Genomic DNA, 22,235 nt, shown 5'->3' on the forward strand with positions numbered 1-22,235 from the left:
GCGGAACCAAACATTTGGGTAACAAATGGTAGAATAAATTTCTGTACTGACAGCTTTTTGAAAGGCTGTATGGTAGCTTTGAAACACTTCATATGTTACATTTCAACTCTACATACTCAAACAATTGACAACCGACCTTCACTAACAGATGAGTGAACTGCAATGAAAAACAAGGTAACCTTGTGACAAATCTGTAAATTGCCACTGAAATTTTCATATAATAAATAAAAGGTTCTTCAGCAAACAGAGGCTTAAGCAAGGCTTTGTCAACAAACCCCACAGTAAAGCAGGACAGCAATTTTTTCCAGTTCATATAGTACATGCAATCGTAGACACATGAGCAGCATTCCCTTTCCTGAAGGGTGAGGAAATTAAAGAGGTTCCTAACAAGTAATTTCACTGAGCTGAGCAGAACTTAGTGCTTGGCCCCTACGTGTGAATTCCAAGCACCAGCCTTGAGTCCAAGGCCTTTGTTGGCAGCCAGAGCCTGTGCAGGACAAATAACTACATTCTGAAATAGATACCAATTACCCAGAACTTCCAACAGCTTCTGCATCATCTCCAAAAAACAGATGAAGATATGAACTTCCTAGATTAAAATAAACTCTTTGAAAATACTTGCACAGAAAACAGACAACACGTTGCCAAGAGATTTTTTAAATTCAGCTTTATTTCAGAAATAAAAAAGGAAGACAGTATAATTAATTTAGCAAACAACAAAAATAAGATTAAGCCTTGTTCACTCTTTTCCAAAACTCATTAGGATTCTATGTTCCAGTCAGAAATATTCCCACCCATTCATGTAGCTCTTTCAGGTAAAAATCCAACTGAATCCCAGAACAAGGTAGGCTACCAGTTCATATTATTTTATGGCATCTACACCGCAGCTAATTTTTCACAATAGGTTAGTACATAAATGAGTTGGAACAGCACTTAGTATCTACTTTCCTTCACCTATCTATCACCTCTTACAATGCAAATTCACACTTAAATGCCAAATTGGGAAGTACTCCTGCTCAAAACACAACTCAAGACAGACCCAGAAATGCACCAAATATTAAAAAACTTGCTATGATTGAAATTTGTGAAACATTTGCTTGAGTTACAAGCTAGTAGCTGGGCTCTGAAATCCTTTGTATCACTTATTCAAGCCTTTTCCAGACCAAATCCTAAGGCGGCAGTATCAACAGGCAAACAAGGAGAGCAAGTATTTCATACAAGGGGTACTGTTGTGCAACTACAATCTCAACCATTTACACATACATGCTGATCTTTCTGTTTGGCAAGGGAAGAGGCAGAAGTTACAGGCAGAGTCCTATAACTTGCCAGGACTCTAGATGCACAATGAATTACCCGATTCTACTGAGCACACACTTCTGAAACTCTTGTGGTCTGTTAGGACCAACTTCAGTATGCAACAGTTAGGACTTTTTTTTTTATTCAAAACTGCCAACAGTAAGCTTGGACACTAATTACCCCATAAGTGGGTCTTGCTTTATGTGTATGAGTCTGGCATATGGCAAAGTAGCAGGGGAAAGCCCTCCCGTTGAGTCATGAGGTTCAAAAAGGACCCTCGTTTCCTAAACACCATGTCTGAGAGGAGTCTAGGAGGTCCAGGCCCATCAACCTGTCCAGTAGTTGGAGTTCTTGTCCTCAAAATAGAGGACTCTAATGCCAGATTTATACTCATGGTGAGGTGGGACAGTTGTGTGCCAGTTGGCCCTTAGCAAGGGAAGGCCAGTAGGGCCCAGTGGCACAGCAGGGGGCAGGGTATTTGGTAGAGATGTATGGGAGTCTTTCTGGCTTTACTGAAGCACCACAAGCCTGTGAAGTCCCCACCTCACCCCAGACACCACTCAGGTTGATTGGTGTTAGTTCACATCTCTCACATCTGTTTTGTGAGACAAGCATGTCGTTCAAGTCGAACCCCACTACTCCCTGCTGACTCACGGACTTCTGTATTCAGCACCAACAACGCCAGCGTCCCACACTGGATAACACTTTCCAAACAGTTATCTAACAAGAAATACTAGGTGGGATTTTGGCCTTATAAAACAGTAGCTTAAGCCTTGTTTTTTGTTGTATGCTTGTAGAGTAAAGTGCTCAGATGCTGACAACATGCTTTCTGAGGTAACCACTACTACTCAGATTCAAAAGGCAGTGTCCACAAATAATTATCATTTAACTACTGCTCTAAGGTCTCAAATATAAACACTTTCATTTTGTGCCAATTATTAAGACCTGATTAAAGATTACACTCTAAGATTGAGGAAAAAAATATTGCTAAAGAAACTCCTTTCAATCTCAGGAATAATAATAGGGATCACTTTTCAATCTAAAGGGTTCCAAAAGTCTTTTATACTGATTAACTGAATATCAAATACTAGGCAACATTACAACATGCTTAAAGTCAAGTTTATGCATATATCCAACTATAGATATCCACATTCATAGAAATCTACCACTTTAATTGAAGTCTAACTCTGAAAACTAGCTCTGGCTTGATCAGTAGCTAGTAATATGAGACTACGGCAGTAAAACAACAGAATTTCAGAAACCATTGGGAATAGTTTTGAATACGCTAGAACTTAAGATCATGGTCAAGAAAAATATTCATGCATTTGAAGGTTAATTTTTTAGAAACTTAGAAAAATCAGTATTTTTCCATTTAAATTCTTACAGATTAGATAGAACAATCCCCCCACCCCTAAAGAACTGTAAGATGTAATCAATTTAGTTATAAAGTGTATGAAATAAGAAAGTATCTTTTCCTATCCCCCTTTGGTCTGTTATATCCCAACCTAGCATTAGTAAGCAAAGATTATCTTAAAATATATATTGGGAATAAAATTTACATCTATTCAGATTAAACTTTCTAGATAGCTTCATTTCAATCATAAGGACGAAATGCCTTTGTGTTGGAAAGCAGGGCATTTTTATATCTTTTAATATACCTGTAATTAATATACCTATAAATCTATACCGCACATTTTACTTCTGGAAGGCCAAAAATGAAATTCAAAAGGAAGCATCTACAAATACCTAAAAGAACTAATTTATTAGAAATACTGAGCAACATCAACTTTAACATGAACAAGTTTATCCTTAAGGATAATTATAGTATCATTCTAGAAGTTCTATTGGGTGATTTAGCCAGGAGAGTTTTACCACAAATAAAACAAGCAATATTGCAATTAAACTTATATTTGCATCTAGAAATGAAGATAATTTTTAATCAATTTCCTTAAAAATACCCGATATTGTTAACGAGCAGTAAAGCACTCGTGTTGAAAGGCACTAGGATTGTTAGCTTATGTTACCTAGTTTCCCATACAGATACAGGCACTTGAAAGCTTAACAAGTCGAGCCTGTAAAACACTTCTGTGTTTGTGCAGAAGTCGCTACATTCATTCACATCTTCAACAGGTTGTCCTGCAGTTGTAAGGACGCAAAATTCACAGATTAAGTCTCCGCAGCGTGCTTTACAAGTTGGATCTTTCTTTGGCAGACACACGAGATGTGGATTGTGTATATGTCCTAATCACATCCTAAAAATAATACAAAAGAAATATTCAGAGCAAGGTCCACTAGAAGTAGTTAGGGGAACTTCAGGAAAAAATTGAGTACTTAAAGCAACAATGTTATTCTATGTAGCAAGCACTGAGCCCAGGAAAGGCTTATGGAAATGTTTCATTACCATTACAAAGAACGAGTAATCATTTGGTCTGAAGAATCAGCCTGAACACATCGCATATCACGTACAGTTATCTTTCACAAGCCTTCCAAAAACCAACTGAAACAAAGTTAATTGTACACCATTGGTTAATCAACACTTAAATGTAATTAATGATGATTCATCATGGGTTAGTTCTATACGTGCTGAGTTCCACCATTTAAACTAAATGGGAATCAAGACTATTACTCATTTTTTTGTCTTTACAGAAGAAGCTAATTCACAGCCAGTCAAAATTCAGCTACAGGAATCGTTATCATACCTTCTTCCCACTGTCAGCATTGTATTTGTCCAGCAAAGCCTGAACACGGGCACCATAGTCAGGATGAACATCAGTGAAGTTTTTCACCTTAACATGAAGGCAGAACACAAGAGATAATAAGAAGTTTTTCCTCCACTTCAAATGTATTCTTTAACACATTTTCTGTTCTGTGGTCCACAAGCAGTAGATGTTATAAGGAAGAAGAGGAGAATGAACATTCCTTTCCAGAAGTTTAATTCTGGCCAGCCAGAAAGGGAGCTATGAACATCTTCAAACACTATTTGTATTATCTCACACAGAACTCTTTCCCGATATAAAGAAAGGTCTATTAGGAAAGATAAAGATCAATCCCTCTCTGGCCCTCGCTGCCTTCTCCTTGTTTAGAGCAAAACATTACACTGGCAGTCGCCTCATTTTTGAAACAAGCAGCTAAACACATGACATCCTTGATGTTCAATGTTCACCCCATTTTTCCCATCACAAACAAAAGTTACTTTAGCATGTTAAATATTGTGTTCTATTATGTAATTAGGCACGTATTTAAATGGTCTGTATTGAAAATTCATGAATAAGAAAAAATCCAGAAGTTGCCTTTTCAGAGAAGAATTCCTGATCTTCCTTTCCATACGCATATTGCCATTTTGACTGCAAGAAAAGGTGGACTAAAGAGCAAAGGCTAAAAACCAAACAGGCCACTTACAGCTCTCTTCTGAATGAAGAGTTGTGCATCTTTAAGATGATCAGCAATGTTTTTACACAGCCTTTGGCGTTCATCCTCCTTCAGCACTTTCGTATAGAAATCTCGCACCTTACAATTAGAAAAAGTTTTATTTTGAAATTCATAAAAGCAAGTCATTCTACCTGTATCAGCCAGTAACACTTATAAGATTCATTATGACTGAAGAATAGCTATCACTTACTAGTCAGGCAACGCTTAAAATACTCAGAACACTTAAACTTAAAGGCAATCAATTCGTGGTTTTGGGGTCATGTGGTTGGTTGGGGTTTTTTTCCTCCCAAAACCTGCTAACAACTCTTTCCATTTCTAGGTGGAAATAACTGGTGTTTGGTGAATTAAAATCAATATCGCTGTTGGGGTACAATTCAGGAATTGATGATCATGACGTTACATTCATACTCTAGTTTGCATATCTGCAGACACTAATCACAAGATGCCAAAGTAACAACGTCTAGATATCTGTGTCCAGAATACAGATGGCAAAGGTCTGAGAGAATTCACTAACTGTCCTGTCAGCAAGAATTCAGTTATTCACGAAATTAAGCTGCATGGAGATCTTCCAGGCTCTCATGGGACCTGAACTTCAGGTTAGCCCAGGTGCTTCAGAGAGAAGCCATATCTGCATGATTCTTACCAATATTCTTTAAACTCATTTTATCTAATAAGCCTTTTCATACATTGTACCTGAGTCACATTATCTTCATTTGCACTATTGAAGCGCTGCACATCTCCCGAAACAGACATACGGCTCTCTTTTACAATGGGCTGATCTTCTGGACCGGTAAAACTATTTGGATAATAGTTTGGAGCACCACCTGAAAAGAAACAAACCCCCCCCCCCCAAAACCAAAACAATCAGATGCCAGCTCTCCCAGATTAAGGCCCAAGACAGAAAATGTTCTCTGCCTAGAAGAATCTAAATCAATTCCCCAGCTCGATTCACTTCATTAAAAAGTTGTCAGCATTTTTTTGTCAACGCACAGCTCAACAACAGGAGTTGCGTCTTCCAGCTAGTACTTAACAGCACTTACCACAAAGAGAATTTTGATAGATTTTTGTGGGGAAAATTTGTTTGTTTCAGAAATAAGGAAATCTGGCCACTCTCACAACAACATTGCTCAGACCTTTTAAATATACAAAGTCACGAGAGTTATTCAAAGTTTTAGTCCAAGGCAGCATGAAAATACACTTTCATCTGCATATTTGAAGAACTACTAGTCTTAGCTATGTGGGGGGGTTATTTTCTTGTTTTCCAAATATTTCCCTCACCTACCTCAGCAAGTATTAGAATTCATAGCCCAGAGGAATACAGCATTTTGGCACGACACGTAAGTATATCCTTGTTTCATCTCAGGTGTAAACCAGCCACTATTGGGCAAACATTGACAGAACACAACATGCTGAATAGAAGGGAGGTTAAAGCTCTAGTCTTGGCATTTATGCTCTTGCCTTTCGCAATCTCTTGGAGAGCAGAAAGTAGTTTAACAAAGCAGACTAAGTATAGGAAAATCGATCTTTAAATCTTAAGAAAGCATATAAAGATTTCTCAGAGACATTCAGGCCACCTCTATTATTTTTCAAATAGATTTTTGCTTAGAAGTAGAAACAAAGAGGTAGTAATTAACTTCTGTGAAACTATTTCTCTGGCATATTTCTTCATTTTGAATTATTAATATTTCGGAACTTTTTCAATTAACAAGTATGTTTCTAGAAGTCTTCAAAGGAACATAAACTAGGGACACTACTGAATTCGTTTGATTGCTTTCAACAAGATCCCCTCAAACAAGAGATAACAGGATAAAAGTCAGTATCTTGTCAATTAGTATTGTATCAAGAACATAGGAAACAGGAATAAAAGGTCAATTTTAATAGTAAAAAGAATTACTCAGGGAGAGCCCTCCTCTGAGAGGACTAGTACTATCGAACACATTCATAAAGTTACCTGAAAATGGAGCAAACAACAAACTGACAGCTCAGCCTCTGCAAACTAACTCAGTCAAAATCAAAGCTAGCCATCTATACTGACACATAATCTCATGATACCAAAACAGTGGATGAAAATTGCTTTTCTGAAAACAAATTTATCTGCCATGTAATCCACACGGGGAATAGAAGCGCATGCAACTTTATACATGCACAATCATGAATTCTAAGATATGTCATGCCCAGTCACAAAATACATCTTGAATTCATTTGGACAGTTAGAAGTTACTTTCAGATTGCTGGCGAGTGCAGAGTTAGAGACAGTATTAGGAACTGCACACAGACAAAAGTAGGGCACTCTATACAAGGAGCATATAATGGATTTTTAACAAAGGCAGGCGAGGCCAGCTGATCTCAGAAAGCATCTAGTAACGTAAGGAAAGGTACCAAGAGGTTGACAAAGATTATGAGAGGTAAGGAACAGTTTTCATATAAAAGGAAAAAGCCAGACTGGGAAGTCTGAAGCTCAGGAAGTTACACAGTGATGTCTGTGTTGGGGCGAAAAAGCCCCAAGAGACACTAAATGGCTGAGGAGAAAAAGTAGCATTTCTTATAGTATAATAAATTAGTAATATCCAGCACCACCCCCAGACCCAAATCTGTTTAGCAAGTATCTTAAATCCCCTGTGAACAGGAAAGAATTCTGTGGTACGTGCATAAGCATCATTATAAAGACATTTTCATTACTACCTTGGTTGTCAGAAACACACATTAGTCCATCCCTCTGGTAATTGGCCACACGAGCTCTGAAGGGGCAGTTCACAGGAATTTGTAGATAGTTAGGTCCCAGACGGTGTCTATGAGTGTCAGGATACGAAAAAAGGCGACCCTAAAACAGTGATCACAAATATTTACTACTTGCTGAAAGAGATCACTTAAGTGGTAGATGCGAATTCAAAGCACTATATATTAAATACTACAAGGAAGAAGACTGTTTCCTTTGCATATATATTCCTTACATACTTCATATTACATACCAAGTGACAAGCCACAAGCTAACTTTGCTGCACTACCAGTGAAGAATGGCAGGCTGCGTTGTATTCATGCAGCTTGGGTATTTCCTACCCATTTCAAAAGGCTAAACCTATTCTGAAGCAGCAGAATGGTTATATGTGTACAGGTGAAAGCAACTATAGTAGTGCTAAATGTTACTTAGGAGTAACATAGTATTTTCAACCTTAAGTTTTAAAATTTGATTGTATTGAAATAAGGTAGCCCCTTATCTATTTACTGAACTGAATCTGAAGCATTCTAGTGACATCTGGACACCAAGATGACAGGGATTCTAACCATTAAGTCTGTGGGAGTGCAGAGAGACAAATGAAAGAACTGCCTGATGGTTCAAGACTTTATCAGTAAAATTGTCAAAATACTTTGTTGTTCCTATGGATATCATTTGAAGCAACAATCTGGTTTTAATCTGAACAAGCTTAACATGCAAAGATCCATGACTTTGCAAACAGTATAGTCTACTGCAGCCAGTCTTGTCTTAGATATTTTGACCTGTAAGAAATCTGATACAAACCACAAGACCATTCTTTAGAAGTAGTATCAGGGATTAGCTGTATCTGTATTTTAAGAGCACTTGAAGTCCACCTCTCACACTCATAAGAGTTTATAGTTCTAAGATCTATTGTAAAAACATGAATAAACATGCACTACTGCTATGACTTTATCCTGTATTCTTGCCAGCCTGGCAGATTTCCCCATTAACTTTGATAGTTGTTGCAGATACCCTGTAAATTCTAGATTTTTCTATTCCTTTAGTTCTTTCCCATTCTCCTTATATTTAAATTTTTGATGAGCACATCAAATTGTAATCATTAAAAAACAACCACAAATTAAAAAAAAAAAAGAACCAATTACTTTTCATTTGTCAGGTTCTACTGCTGCTACATGAACAGGGGATAGGATTTAGAAACAGCAATGCAAACTTAATGCTCTTCAGGTAAAACCTTACGTGCATTGTAGTTTACCTGCAGCATTTTATCAGGGCTAGGTTCAATACCAGGTGGCATGTTGCTAGGATCGAAGGCCAGCTGTTCTACCTCTGCAAAGTAATTCACAGGATTCCTGTTCAAGACAAGCTTTCCCACAGGGATGAGAGGGTAGTCACCATGCGGCCAAATCTACAATACATAACACACATACATTAAAGTCAATGTTATTACAGAATTATGCAGCTTAAATAATTACTAGGCAGCATTTGCCTGATTTAAGTCTTGACTGAGCGAATACATTACTGAAGAAATTTCTTTTTTGCTAACAAACATTTTGGGAGATCTCTTATTTTAAGAAGCCTTTTGCAATTACTACAAGTATTAATGCAACTTATTTCATCTCAGCATAATCTCAGCTACTTTACTACTTAAATGAAATACCCACAGGTGCTTGAAAAACTGCCTAGGAATGCAATATCGTAGGTGGAGATGGTAGCATGATTGTTTTCAGCTACTTCAAAACACAGCTAGCTTAGCTAGCCTTTTCTTTGTCATCTTAGCCTGTACTTTCAAGTCCAAAAGTCTTTAGCCACTTTGGGAGAGCAATATTAGGAAAAAGAGGAAAAGAAGTAGTAACACAAGTTTAGTTTAATATGTTTCAACAAGCCATTCCTTGGAACGGCAACTGGAAGTCTGACAAAATCCAACCAACAATCAGAAGCTACGTTGTCAACACCACTTAAAACTAGCGAGCTCAGGGTGTGACTATATGATCTGAGATGACTCTTTGGAAGTGCAGCGCAGTTGTAATCTGCAGGCCTGGAATCAAGCCCTATCCATATTTCACTGAGGAAAAGTAATGTCAGATATAACATCAATATAATCTCCAAGATTTCCAACTTAACATGATCATATAATAAAGAGTACACTTAAACAGAAGGGAAAAATAAAAAGGACAGACTAACTTTAGCCATAGGGACTAATAAGAAAACAGTGCTACTCCATGGAAACTGTTACACTTCTACAGAAACCTCAGTTTTGGCGTTTGCTACGTTTTGATCTCATGACCTTTCTTAAACCAGCTGAATTCCAATATTCACAGCAGTATCAGAGATACCTTAGTTACATCAAAAGGATTAAATGGAAACTTCTCTGCTTCTTCAAATGTCATAACTTGAATGTAGAAAGACCAAGATGGATAGTCCCCCTTGGCAATGGCATTGTAAAGATCACGTATTCCATAATCAGGATCAGTAGAAGCCAATCTTCCTGCTTCTTCAACAGGAAGATTTTTGATGCCCTGGTCAGTCTAAAAGTGATAAAAACAGTAGCACCAGTTACAACATGCAGAAAGTATTACAGAAATCATTACTAAGAAGGTACTTTAACAAGACTTATAATCCAAGAACGTGACTGTCCATGTTCCAATCTTCAGTAATTTGAGTTCAGAATAACAGTACATTCAACAGCTGCCTTCAAGATAAAAATTATTTCTCTGCTAAAAGTGAAATAAATAGGTAACGCTATACTGCAAAACAGGACATCAAACTTGAAGGTATGATACCTGCAGCACATGAAGTAGATTTCCCCTCTGTCCTTACAGGACAGAGTGCTCCTTCACAGTCCCACCATCCCACCTTCTCTTACAGATCACATGCCAACATAAAGTGATAAAACAGTTGCAGCCCTCAGGGCTGAGATTCTACATGAATCTCAATTTCTTACTCCCATCTAAAATGGGACTAAAATACCACTTTAATAGGCTTTTGAATGAATCCTTGAAGGCTAAAAGCTGATATACAATCCCTTTTAGTTTAAAATAATGGTTTCTGAAGTCTTGCTTCAAAGGTAGATGTCCAGCCTTCAGTAAAGTCTAATGAGGTAAGAAGCTGTATGGCCTTTAAAATTTTGAAGGGAAGTTGTTTTCAAGCAAGATATGCTAGAGACTGCTTTCTCAGAAAAGTGCGAAAGTTCTGTGAGGTTCCACAAGCTTCAGCTGCAGAGCTCTTAGAAACAGAGTTTTTATATTTTGATGTACAGTTGAGGCCACCTTAAAAATACTAGATCAATGCAGCTTATATCCAGAGGATAAACGGAAACAAAAACCAGATCCAGATTGAGAGAATTTTGACCTGAAGAAGCACCTGTTGAATCCAAACTTCTGTATAACCATGAATATGAAACAGGAACATATCACACACCGAACAAAACAATTTCCAAAGGACTAGAGGATTCTTGCATCTGCACTGAATAGCAAGGGAGCCCGATGCAAAGTTCTTGCACAGCTTCACATCCACAACTCCCAGTGGCATGAGGCTGAAGTCCAGTAAGCTGAGCTAGATGTCATAGCTCACCACATGAGTACACCAAGTTCTGCAATAACAAGAGAGTTCCCAACAAAGCGTTCTTCACAGTCTAGTAAATCCATACCAAGAAAAATGTTGACTGTCATATTTGTTAAAGGCATGAAACTGATAAAAAAACCCCATGTACCTTGGTGATTGAGCTTATGCACGAAGTCTTTCCTGAATTCAACTTGAAAAGTCATAGAAAATTTTTCAATGATCTATTTAAATGGATTTTTTTAACCAATGATGTATACTATCTGTAAGTAATTGGAAAAAAATATCAATACCTTTGCATGGAACTTGCAATAAACTGGTCTTCCACTAGCGTTAACCAGTTTAAAAGTGTGCGATCCATATCCATTCATATGGCGATAACCATCAGGGATACCACGATCACTGAACAAGAAAGACACCTAAAGAGAAGGATCAAACTGTATCAATGGACTCACCAGATCAAGGATAAAGTGACCATTCAAGACCAAGTTTATTTATTGCATTAATCTGCATCCCTGGAAGCTATCTTAACGTTATGAATTCCTTGAGGAATTTCTAAGTTTAAGTTTTAAGAGTGTTAATGAAATTAGACTGCTTTGGTTTTGCACAAAGAACAATTGTGGGCATAAAACCTCATGTAGGTTTAATTCACGTGAAATATTCAGTGAAGTACAAGACATTAACCTAATGATAATGTTATGATCTCCCTTGTAAGCACAGAGCAGATAAGCATGGATAATTTAAGTTACAAATGTAAGTAAGAGGTTTTTTCCAGGTGAAAGACAAAATCTGAAAACAGAAGTCCTTAATAACATCAGTCTTCAAGCAGTAACCATATCATCATGCAAACATATTCAAAATGCTGTTTTTCTTTAGGTTTATGATCACAAACAATGCTTGTGGTACTTTTTCCAATTAGTAATTACTGGAAGGCTTCTGTGTGAACTTAGTCTCTTAAAAAAAAAAAAGACAACTGCATTTTTAATTTTATATTAGCTTTTTTGCATAATTTTTAAATATAAATACATTCCAGAATAGCTAGAATGCACTGTGAATTCTAGTCATTTTGGGGGTTGATCTAATGTGCAACGCGATATACAACTATACATTACTAGAGAACAGTAAAAAAAAAAAGTACGGGGGAAGTAGTTTGTTGTTTATCAGTATCTCTGCTGCTTTAGTGTTAGAAAGCTTCACAACTTGCCCTTTATCCTTACATAAAAAACAATTATGAAAACAGAAGAATATCACTCGTTTCACAGTGTCATTAAAAGAAAAAAGGCTAGATACACATACTAACAGCTTTAAATGTTATGATAGGCCTTTCACCTTTACTGTTCCTAGATTACGTAGACTTTAGATAAAACTGGAAAAAGAGACAGTTAAAACACATATGCTGTCATAACATGATTTTCTTAATCATACAAAATAAAGTCAGAGACACTCACTTGATGCAAAGACTCAGGGCGAAGACTCCAGAAGTCCCACACCATGTCTGGATCCTTCAAATGAGTCTGAGGGTTCCTCTTTTGGGTATGGATGAAGGACGGAAACTAATTTGTCCAGAAGTGGAGGAGGGGGAAAAATTAAGAAGGAAAAAGATTTCTGTAACATTTCCAAACTATATGGAGTATCCTAAGCAACTCCTGGTACAAAACAAGACAAACATTTTTTTCCAATACACTCAACAGTGAAAGGAACAGCACACTGAAAGATGAGTAAGTTGTAAGATCACTGAAAAGAAATCTTCTCATTGTTATACCCCTCCTGCAACCAAATTCATTCACAGACCAGTAAAATTAGGGTAAGTAAAACATTTACAGCTACGATAAACAGGCTGGTCAAAGCTAGAGAATTATTTCATTTTGTGACTGAAAGTGAGACGTGAATCTTTTGTATTTGTATACCTGAACTTTTCACTTATGAGTCTGATATTCCGTATACAGAGAGATTATAAACTATCTGTGCAGAACTCCCTCACTCAAGGAAAGCCCTTCTACTTACAAAGTGCTGTTATACTGAAAGATCAAAACAATCACTTAATGAAAAGAAGTTGCAAGAAGCTTTTAAAGTGAAAAGTCTGTCCCCGGCCCTCTCAAATAGCCTGAGAACAAAAAAAACTGTCTACAAAGCAAAACAGCTAATATGAACACCAATGAAAATTATTAGATCTGAAGTTAAAAACACAATGATGTCCTTGCTAGCTATTCTGTTGTGACATATGTACCAGCAAACACAACTATGCATGTTCTGTTTGTGGTATGAAACCATGTATGTAAACAAGCATTAGTTCTTGAAATAATTTGTTTTTCTAAAAAGTAACACCTTTTCAAGTCAAAAGTGTTCAGACCATTTAACAACCAACAAATCTTTAACTGTGTCAAAACAACAGGTTTTGCTTCTTAGTGAAGCAAGAACAAGATGTGAATGAACTTTTGGACTCTTTCACAAAGTACACTCATCTTTTGTGCTTACTCACCAACATGGCATCCCGAATGAAGAAGATAGGAGTATTATTTCCCACAAGATCCCAATTACCCTCCTCTGTATAGAATTTCATTGCAAAGCCTCGAGGATCACGAACTGTATCAGCTGACCCAGATTCTCCAGCTTGAAGAAGCACATGAACAGACAGAAGTGTTACTATAGGAAATGCATACAAATTATAAGCATAAAAACATAGAATTTGAGAATATGCCATAAAATCTTCGAAAGACAGGGTTTATTAATTTCTGTGCATCATATCCCAGTGTGAAAGCTCTCATTTAGAAGGTAGCAATCTATATAGCATGCCTAATGAAAAGGAAAATTATAGAAGAGTTGTAACCCTTCTAATTTCCCTCCTGCTTTATCCAGAACAGTCTTTTCAATGGGCAAATTTATACCAGAGCAAAAGTGCCAAAGTGTCTACCACAATATCTGAGCAAAAGCATTCCAGAAGTATTCAGGAACAGCTCATGCTAAATAAAACATCATGATGAAATAACAAGGACAGTATGAGGACAGTCATTCTCTCATTAATTAAAAAAAAAAAAAGGGGGGGGCATACTACAGAATAGCTAGGAAGAAACATGTTCAAACAGAGCAGGGAAAGCAAAGGTAACTATGCAATGACCCACTTCAGCACAAAGTCTGCAGATCAAACTCAGCGGCCCGTCTTTCCCCTGTATCACATTCCATGCCCTTAAGTTTTGGCGACACAAGGAAAAGCCAGTAGGCCAAAACCAGAAGCATCTTGAGCCTTTCTGGACTTCTCTCTCCAATACTATCTCCTGAACTGAATCTTCATTAGGATTTCATTTCTTTTAAATACAGGTAACTTAGTAACACATACATTTTGAAAGATCAGTTTTCTATCAGGCAAGATATTGAACACAATGCATGTTTTAACTAATAGCATTTAAGATTTTGCCAGTTTATGCATTCAGCTCTAAGAAATAAGAGTTTATTTACAGAACATTGTTTATTTTTCTCTGCCTAGTACTTATTTTACAGCATTCATCCCCGTAACATTTCTACAGCATTAAGAGATTAGAGGTTTTTAACTTTCAAGCATTAAAACTGCAGTATGCAAGTGCTGATTATGATCCAGAAACAAAGCAAGCTTTCTGTCAGAAAAAAAAGAAATAGCTCAAAGCTATCCTTCCTCTCACAGTCCAGATAGAAAAGTGTCTACAGAGAGCTCTGACAAAGATGCAGAAGCTGCTTAAGGTCTTAGAATTTAAATGAAGTTCACAAACGAGGAACTGGTTGGCAGAAAGCATTTCAAACTACCTTAAGTCCATTAAGCACTCCACAATGCAAACATGGCTACCAGTGTAACTATGGCACACACGTAGGAAGACACAGAATAACTTTAGAGCCTTACCAACAGTGGAAAATCGTATAGCAATCGGAGTTCTTTTTCCAATATGTTCAAACACTTTTGCCTTACAATACTGGGTAATATCATGAGTGACTTCAAAGTAGCCAAAGGCTCCTGAAGAAAAATAATTTCAAAATATCAGATCTACATACCTTCCTTCCACTCACAGCATATCTGCTATTCTATTGCGGTAGAACATGAAAGTTTTGACTTAAAGGAAACATGGAAATAAAATACACCAGTTTAAAACACAGTTCATATCTACCCACTAAAATACTCGATTCGTTTTCACAAAATGCAACTTAAACTATTTACACAGTGCTCACTCTTCCTTCCTTCACTGAACATTAACAGTTCCCAGCAACAATACAGACTTCCATTTCTACTGTGCAAAATAACAAACAGTAGCTTTTTGAATGCTCTTCTGCCAAGATTTGCATATTTATCTCTGAGCTAGACAAGTATTTCTTTAATTCTGATGTGTTGCAGAATTTTTGGTCCACATGTAAGCTGGATGAAGCAATAAAATTCTTCCCACCCTCACAGAGGAATTTTTCCCATGTACATTCACATTATAAATTCAATCCCATATTTTCTTCTTCTAGAGCAATACATAACTAATCAGAGGTGCCAGTTCTACCTTGCTAAGATCAATAACAAATTTTAAGAGTTGGTTTAGGTGTTTTAAAATTCAAATATCAGATCATCATCTTGCTCTGGCAGACAGATACAGCAGATGACAAAGGCAAGAATCTCTATCAAATAACTTGCAAACAGACATTGAAACAGAGATGGGCAAGTCTTCCCTTCCAGAGGAATGGGGTAATATGGAGGAACAGATAGAAGCAGCACAGATTACGGGAAATACAGTAAAAGTCCAAGGGCTATAGCTATATTTCCTTTTTTTAAAAAAAAAAAAGTTTTTCAGTGCTTCGAATTTTAACATTGAGTTTTTTTAAACCTGGCTTTACTACTGTCATTGATATAAAATTGTTTATTATAATCTATAATACTGGATTATGGATAATATAAAGCAGTTTGTCAAATTTTACATGTTAATTCCAGTGCTTTTTAAAGTCTGATTCTACACAGAGAAAAAGAATGTGTTTTTAAACATACCTGCCCCTTTTGCATGCACAACTCTTTCAGGAATCCTCTCTCTGTCAAAATGAGCCATCTCATCAGTGAAAACAACATCTTGAACAAGAAGAGGTCCACGTGGCCCTACTGTCAGAATATTAAGCTTATCCCCTACAGGGTTGCCAGCACCAGTGGTCAAAACATCTGGTTTCTGAAAGCAAGAAACAATATCACAACAACAGAAATTAAAAACCCTTTCTATCTGAGCCACACAATGTGCACGCCTGTTTGACCATTATGTGTCACATAGCAAAAGGACTTAAGATTGTGGAACCAGTTACAGAAAATATAGATGTCTACACCTCAACACCGTGCTGTATCTGGGGCTACTTAAGAAAGGGAGTTCAAGTCATGTATAATCCAGGAATGTCTTCCATGGTTCAGAAATGAGACTATCTTGCTTCAAGAAAAATATGAAGCATCAACCTTAAAAACAGGTGTTAAAATTCACTTTACCCTCGCCTCAACAAGACAGGATGAGGAGAGAGACAGCTAGAAAAGGAGTTGCTGCTGGAAAGTAATAAGGGAGAAAGGAGAGGAAGAAGGTAATGTCAGTAGAGGGATGGAGGCAAAAGAAAAGACATACAGTCACACAGCATAAAGACTAAATGGAAGAGCTGTGGAAAAACAACATAAGCAAAAGCACCTGAAGAACCATCATTCTCAACTCTTGAGCCATAGAAGGACTAAGATTAACAAAAACCCTAAGAAGCCGTGCCGCCAATAAATGTGCGGTCAAAAGGACAGCAAACCACCTTTTTTCTTTTACTAAGATCATTATTGTCTTTAAAGAAACTGCGCAAGATAGCCCATACTAATCCTTTTCCCCTCCCATACCAAGTTTAAGTTAACCTACTTAGAGCTGCAGCACCTTTGTACAGCAGAAGTGACCCTGTACCTGAAAAAAAAACAGTCACTCCAAGACAACTTCAAGAAACACTGGTTGGAACTCTGTAGCACTATAATTGAGCATACTCCCACTTTCTTAAAAAAAAAAAAAATCTCACTTGAAAAAAACTTTTATTTGCATCACATATAGGGTCATATAATCCTCTAAAGGAACCAGTCCTATTTTACTGGCTACTGTAGAAAACAGCAAGAAAAGTACATCAGCTCCTGCAATTGTCAAGTCTCTGGTGTCAGTTTTTTCCTGGAGAACATTTATTGTTAGGAGCCTGGGCAATGCTTGCAAAGGACTTCAAAGAACAGAACAGAAGTTAGTACAAACAAAAAACCAAACACAAACCCCAAACAAAAGAAAAGTTTGCAACAGGGTGAGCTCAAGTATCATCCACAGATAGTGACCAGCCAACTCTTAATCCAGTTACACGTCACACTGAACATACATGGATATGGCCTCTGTATCCATACCATCCTACCCTCTTCTGCCAGTAGCATCCCACACACCTGAACCATGGGAAATACACCAGAATAAACTCTCTCACCCCCTGCTGCCTAGTTCTCCTTCCTTTAAAGTTCTATAAATGAAAAAGGACAGTGAAGAGAAGGGAAAAGTAACTCTTGATGAGAAGGCTTTCACTATTATATCAGTGACTTTATGGGGTTCCAATTTTTATACTGACAATCTAAGCGCTCTTTTAATTACTGTAAACAGACAAAAATCCCATCTCTATCTTATGGAAGAGCATACTGAACTGGACTAACCTCCACGGGTTTTGGGTTTTTTTTTTTGGTTTGTGTCCTGCCCCCGCCCCCCCCCCCCCCCCCCCGACCTCAAGCAGCAACCCACAAAGGCAGGGGAAAGAACAATTATTCACATCTACACCCAGAGCTCTGGATGAGGCAGAGCACGCAGGGAGAGTTATACACGCACCTTTGTTTAACTCGGGTACGTGAATAACCACATAAAAGACATTTGACAGGATAACTGCATTTCCAGTGTGTACTTACTAATATGCAACACACACTAGCTGGCTTGAATTCCCAAAATATCTAGGTTCTTCATTCACCACTTCATTAGCATAAAGCTATACATATAAATTCAACTCCTTCAGGGTGCCTGAAATCCTAACCTACTCAGAAATTTGTACAAACATTTAAAAAAGACAATACACATCCAGTTACAAACAGGAACACGATGTTCAGAAACTTGCAGGAAAGTTATTACTTTAGCTTTATTTGAAGTATTTCAAGTCAAAGGAACATCAGCCTAAATCAAAATGTTATCTATAGTCTGGCAAGGGAAACATGCTAAAGTAGAAACTGTTCTCAGTATTCTTTCCACTGCTTATATATTGCATGCTTCCTACCTTCTATTTCGCTCAGTTTAGAATGAGCGAAGAAAACTATTTCCCTGCTCACGTTGAGAAATCGCCTAGTTAGACCACGTGGGAAGTTCTCCCATGCTGAATCAGTTTAAGAATTCAACTTCTTAAAAATACCCTAACATAAAAGCCCCATATAATTTAACATCCGTAAATATGTATGCCTTATTATGTTTTAGCTATCAGCTTAAACTAGAAATTGCTTAAGTCGCCATTACAAATGAACTTTTTTATTTAGAATTTAATTTCATACATTCCAGTAAGCAGCAGGATGCCATCATATTCAAGGAACTTCAGGAAAAAGCTCATTCATCCACTCCATGATTCAGTCTACTAAGTCTGACATATTCTACTTTTAAGATATTCACCCAGCACAAATTAACATAACTATATTATCAGCTCATTATCCTGACATTTTCTGTACTGAAAGCTACAAGCAACCCATCCTGGAACCCATTATAAGCCTCTGCTTTCAAAAACCCTTTCTTAGAACACGGTAGTCGGCAGACTATTAGTCTAAGAACTGTTGTGACGTGTGAGCATTTTAAGTTCAACTTTTTTTGCCAAGAATTCTTTTCTGAGTTTGCTTAGGGAAAACTATTTTTTTTTTAATCCAGCTTCCAGCACTGCAAATATTTTTCTTTTATTTTCATTAGCTTTGCTTATGAAAAGTTTCAAGTTTCTCACAGATGAAACCTAATGTATTAGGTTTTCTAATCATAATTACATTTTTTTGTACGGATGACTGCCATACTCATTTAAGATGGGTAAGCTCACTGTAATGTGATGAAAAATAACAGTCCCTACCAATGCATCCTAAACTTCTGCATTTTCCTCTCCAACCTCCTTGCGTTATTATTCATTACAGACATCTCCATCCTTCCAATGTGTTCTACATACAGATATTTCCACTTCATCCTCACTCTAAGGTAGCCTGTGACACAAAACCCCATGTCCAGCTTCAGGACTGTTCATGAATTCCAACTACTGGAATTCCAAGAACAGCAAACGTGGGGACTGGATTCTGGCAACTCTTTTTTAACATGAGACATAGCTCTTAAAAGCCCTCCAATCCATACAGCCACTTTTTAAAATCACTAATACTTATGTTATCTTGAAGCAGCAACCAAGTTTCATTCAGTACACTGGGAAACAAAAATTATGTTGAATTAGAGACCTGTTCATCCTGGAGTTCCCAATAAATTCTAAGCAGCTCCTCACAGGTTTAAACACACAGTGGTAGGACTGTAATGCATATACCTACACCTATGACCTTCCCCTCTACAATGCCCTTGCAAGAGCCTGGTAAAAGACAGGAGGAGTTAAAAAAAACCCAACAACTATATCCTTAGTCTTAAGGAGACTTTTTAGGTCCTTTTGATTCACCTATACCTTTATGATACCTGCCATGTGATCACCTTAGGGATAGAAAACCCCCTTGCATATTAGTTGTAAACTACACATGCAACAAAGGATAAAAGTTTGCAGAGGTAATACAGCCCTTCTCAAACCAACAGGCTATAATTTTGCCTAAAAACCTCTTCTGCTATAATGCTAAGATTTAAAACTACTAGAAGTAGTAGCTAAACCCACAATTTTTCAAAATATTTAGTTTCAAACCTGTCAAAAAATTTAACAGCTTTGTGGCTGTACAGTCTCTTTTGTGTAGGCAGACTTTCTGAAAGGTTCTTTCCAGCATTTGAATAGAAGAACAAACTTCTTTTTTTTTTAAAGTGGTAGGATATATTCACTTTAGTTTCAGGATAACGTTATGTGGGGCACGCAAAATAAGTTCCATCAGTGTGGAGGGAGAGGAAAAAACCCACAGTAGTTTTAGGAAGAATTCTCATACTACTTTTGACTTGAGTTTGTTTGATGACTGTATTTTCATATGGTTAGGAACTGCATACAATCAAAACCTTGAAAGATAAGAACTTTCAAATCTGCATGTTTAGTTCATTACAGCACTAACCTGCCAAGACAGAAAGAAGGGAAACAAAGCCAGGAGAGTTTTAGTCACAGCTGTTGTAAACACCATACATCAAAGTACATACTTCCAGGCACTACTGATACTTTGCACCTTATACAAGTCACTTTAAAATTCTAATAAGTCCTCCTTACTTTCTGTCTTAAGGTCTCATGACTCTTTATGCAACACAGACTTCTGGTTGCCTCCCAGTCTTCAAATTAACCTTGGCCTGTATTCAAATACTGCTTTGTTACAGAAAAGCTGATATTCATACCAAAAAAATAAGTCACGGTACAAAAATAATTATGACACACGCTAGAATAGGATGGGGTCACAGTTCATCACTGGAAGGTAGTTTTCATACAGTACCTTTTAGAACCAAGTGGAAAAAAGTGAAATTGAGATGACTTAACAACTGCAAGCAGTGGGACCCGAGACATCCACTTGTCTCTTGTAAGAGTGGTGCTTGGTATAACCAACAGAAAAACTATTTAACACCAAATAAGCACTTCCATTAGAAAAGACACAGCAGAAACTGCCACAGTAATTTGATAAAGAAGAAGGGAAATCAACTCTTGCAGCATTGGTACCTGTACCCAAATATTTCGGGGTATATTCTACACCTCCAGAAGACCGAATGCCATGCTGTTGCCTACACCTTCTCATGATTTCAGCCAACCGCTTGCCCAAACCCACTTCAACCTGGCAAACAAGCCTCCACTCTTGCGGAATGCGCTTTATCTTCATATTAATCTCTAGTTACATTTTCACTGGGTTCTACCAACAGGACATCAGAAATGAAAACGTGAACACCCGATCTGAGACCAAAAAAAGAAACATATGTATATGTACACGTATCTCTGCCCAAGGCCGTGCCCGCTCGGGCACAGCCAAGCCCCGCCGCTGCCCACCAGGAGAGCTGAGGCGGAGGCAGCCGCTGCCCGCCCATGCCGCCCCCGGCCCCTCGGCGCTCAGGACTCCCCAGGCACGGACCGAGCCCTGAGCCCCGCTACGGCGCTCCCCCCGGCTGCCCGCCGCCGCCTCAGGCCCGGGGCCCCCCTGAACTCGGCGCCCTCCCGCCCCGGGACCCCCGCAGCCCCCCACCGGTCCGCCGTTCCCCGGGCCGGACCCTTCCCGCCCAGGGAGGGCCGCCGTCCCTCAGGCCGCGCCGGGCTGTACCTGCGAGCCCCGCTGGCTCCGCCACTGCTTCAGCTGCTGCGAGGCGTCGTCCCGGCCGTCAGCCATTTTGCAAGAGACCCCCAAGGCGGGAAGGGCGGCGCGCGCGGCGGTGGGGGAGCAAGCGCGGGGCGGCGCGGCGGGACCGTGCAGCGAGGAGGCAGCACCGCAGAGGTCACCCCGCGGGAAGGCACCGCCGCGCCCTGCAGCACCAGCAGGTAGCGGGAGCTACTGCAGCCGCGGCTCCTACCCCGGCGCTGCGCCCGCCCCCGCTACTTGCTCGGCCAATATTCCCGCGCCCAGCGGGCAGCGCGAGCCGTGAGCGGGTGAGGCGCGCGTCAATCGTGCGCTGTGAGGCGGTGCCGGCGGCAGCCCCGCCATCGCCTGAGGCGACGGGGGTCGGCGACGGGCCGGTGAGGGGAGCAGCCTTCCCTCGGCACTCCGGTGTGTTTAATTATGGCGTGGTGTGGAGGTGTGTAATTTTTGGTGTGTGTTTCCAGTTTTGCGATGTCGGAACTTTCTAAAGCTGCTGATTGGGAAGATGGCATTCAGCGGTGTGGGAAATTACAGGATGGCACTGTGAAAACTGCAATTATTTAGGGAGTTTCAGAGGCAGGGTTTGTTTCAGCGGGAAGAAATGTTTTAAATTGCAAAATCGGAGTGACCGAGACTATAGTTAAATGTTGGTTCTTGTCTTTGTACCTCAAATGAAGCACAGGTGATACACGAACACTGCTCATAATTCGTACATGCCCAACTGTAAGCTGGATTTCTTTGGAGGCCTGAATTTGTAACCTTAAA

General features: G+C 38.8%; 2 protein-coding genes across 3 annotated transcripts in view; one reads left to right on the plus strand and one right to left on the minus strand.

Annotated features, from left to right (window-relative positions):
* Positions 1 to 650: 650 nt before the first annotated feature.
* CAT (catalase) lies at positions 651 to 21,663 on the minus strand. Its single transcript, XM_055722550.1, has 13 exons — positions 21,438 to 21,663; positions 15,984 to 16,155; positions 14,868 to 14,978; positions 13,479 to 13,609; positions 12,448 to 12,552; positions 11,293 to 11,418; positions 9,775 to 9,966; positions 8,694 to 8,846; positions 7,408 to 7,546; positions 5,419 to 5,549; positions 4,696 to 4,803; positions 3,996 to 4,082; positions 651 to 3,548 (listed from the first exon to the last, which is right to left on the minus strand). The coding sequence occupies exons 1-13, from the start codon at positions 21,501 to 21,503 to the stop codon at positions 3,483 to 3,485; spliced, it is 1,587 nt and encodes a 528-aa protein (XP_055578525.1). The 5' UTR covers positions 21,504 to 21,663; the 3' UTR covers positions 651 to 3,482.
* Positions 21,664 to 21,811: 148 nt separating this feature from the next.
* The window catches only part of ABTB2 (ankyrin repeat and BTB domain containing 2), a 155,817-nt gene continuing 155,393 nt past the window's right edge, over positions 21,812 to 22,235 (plus strand). Inside the window, exon 1 of one of the 2 annotated variants that reach the window (XM_055721552.1) lies at positions 21,812 to 21,906. The gene's annotated coding sequence lies outside the window, so the exon portion shown is untranslated. The remainder of the gene's footprint in view (positions 21,907 to 22,235) is intronic. The other variant, XM_055721554.1, reaches the window with a different exon arrangement.

This window comes from Falco cherrug, chromosome 10 (genome assembly GCF_023634085.1).
Source record: "Falco cherrug isolate bFalChe1 chromosome 10, bFalChe1.pri, whole genome shotgun sequence".
Taxonomy (NCBI): domain Eukaryota; kingdom Metazoa; phylum Chordata; class Aves; order Falconiformes; family Falconidae; genus Falco; species Falco cherrug.

What these genes read in the sequence shown, in the direction of transcription:
- CAT (XM_055722550.1), bottom strand. Translation starts at nt 21,503, where the DNA reads ATGGCTGACGGCCGGGACGACGCCTCGCAGCAGCTGAAGCAGTGGCGG. An exon ending in ATTGCAAGTTCCATGCAAAG is followed by an intron (nt 9,967 to 11,292) that starts GTATTGATATTT and finishes TATCACTTTTAG; the next exon opens with ACTGACCAGGGCATCAAAAA. An exon ending in TCTTCATTCAGAAGAGAGCT is followed by an intron (nt 4,083 to 4,695) that starts GTAAGTGGCCTG and finishes CTTCATGTTAAG; the next exon opens with GTGAAAAACTTCACTGATGT.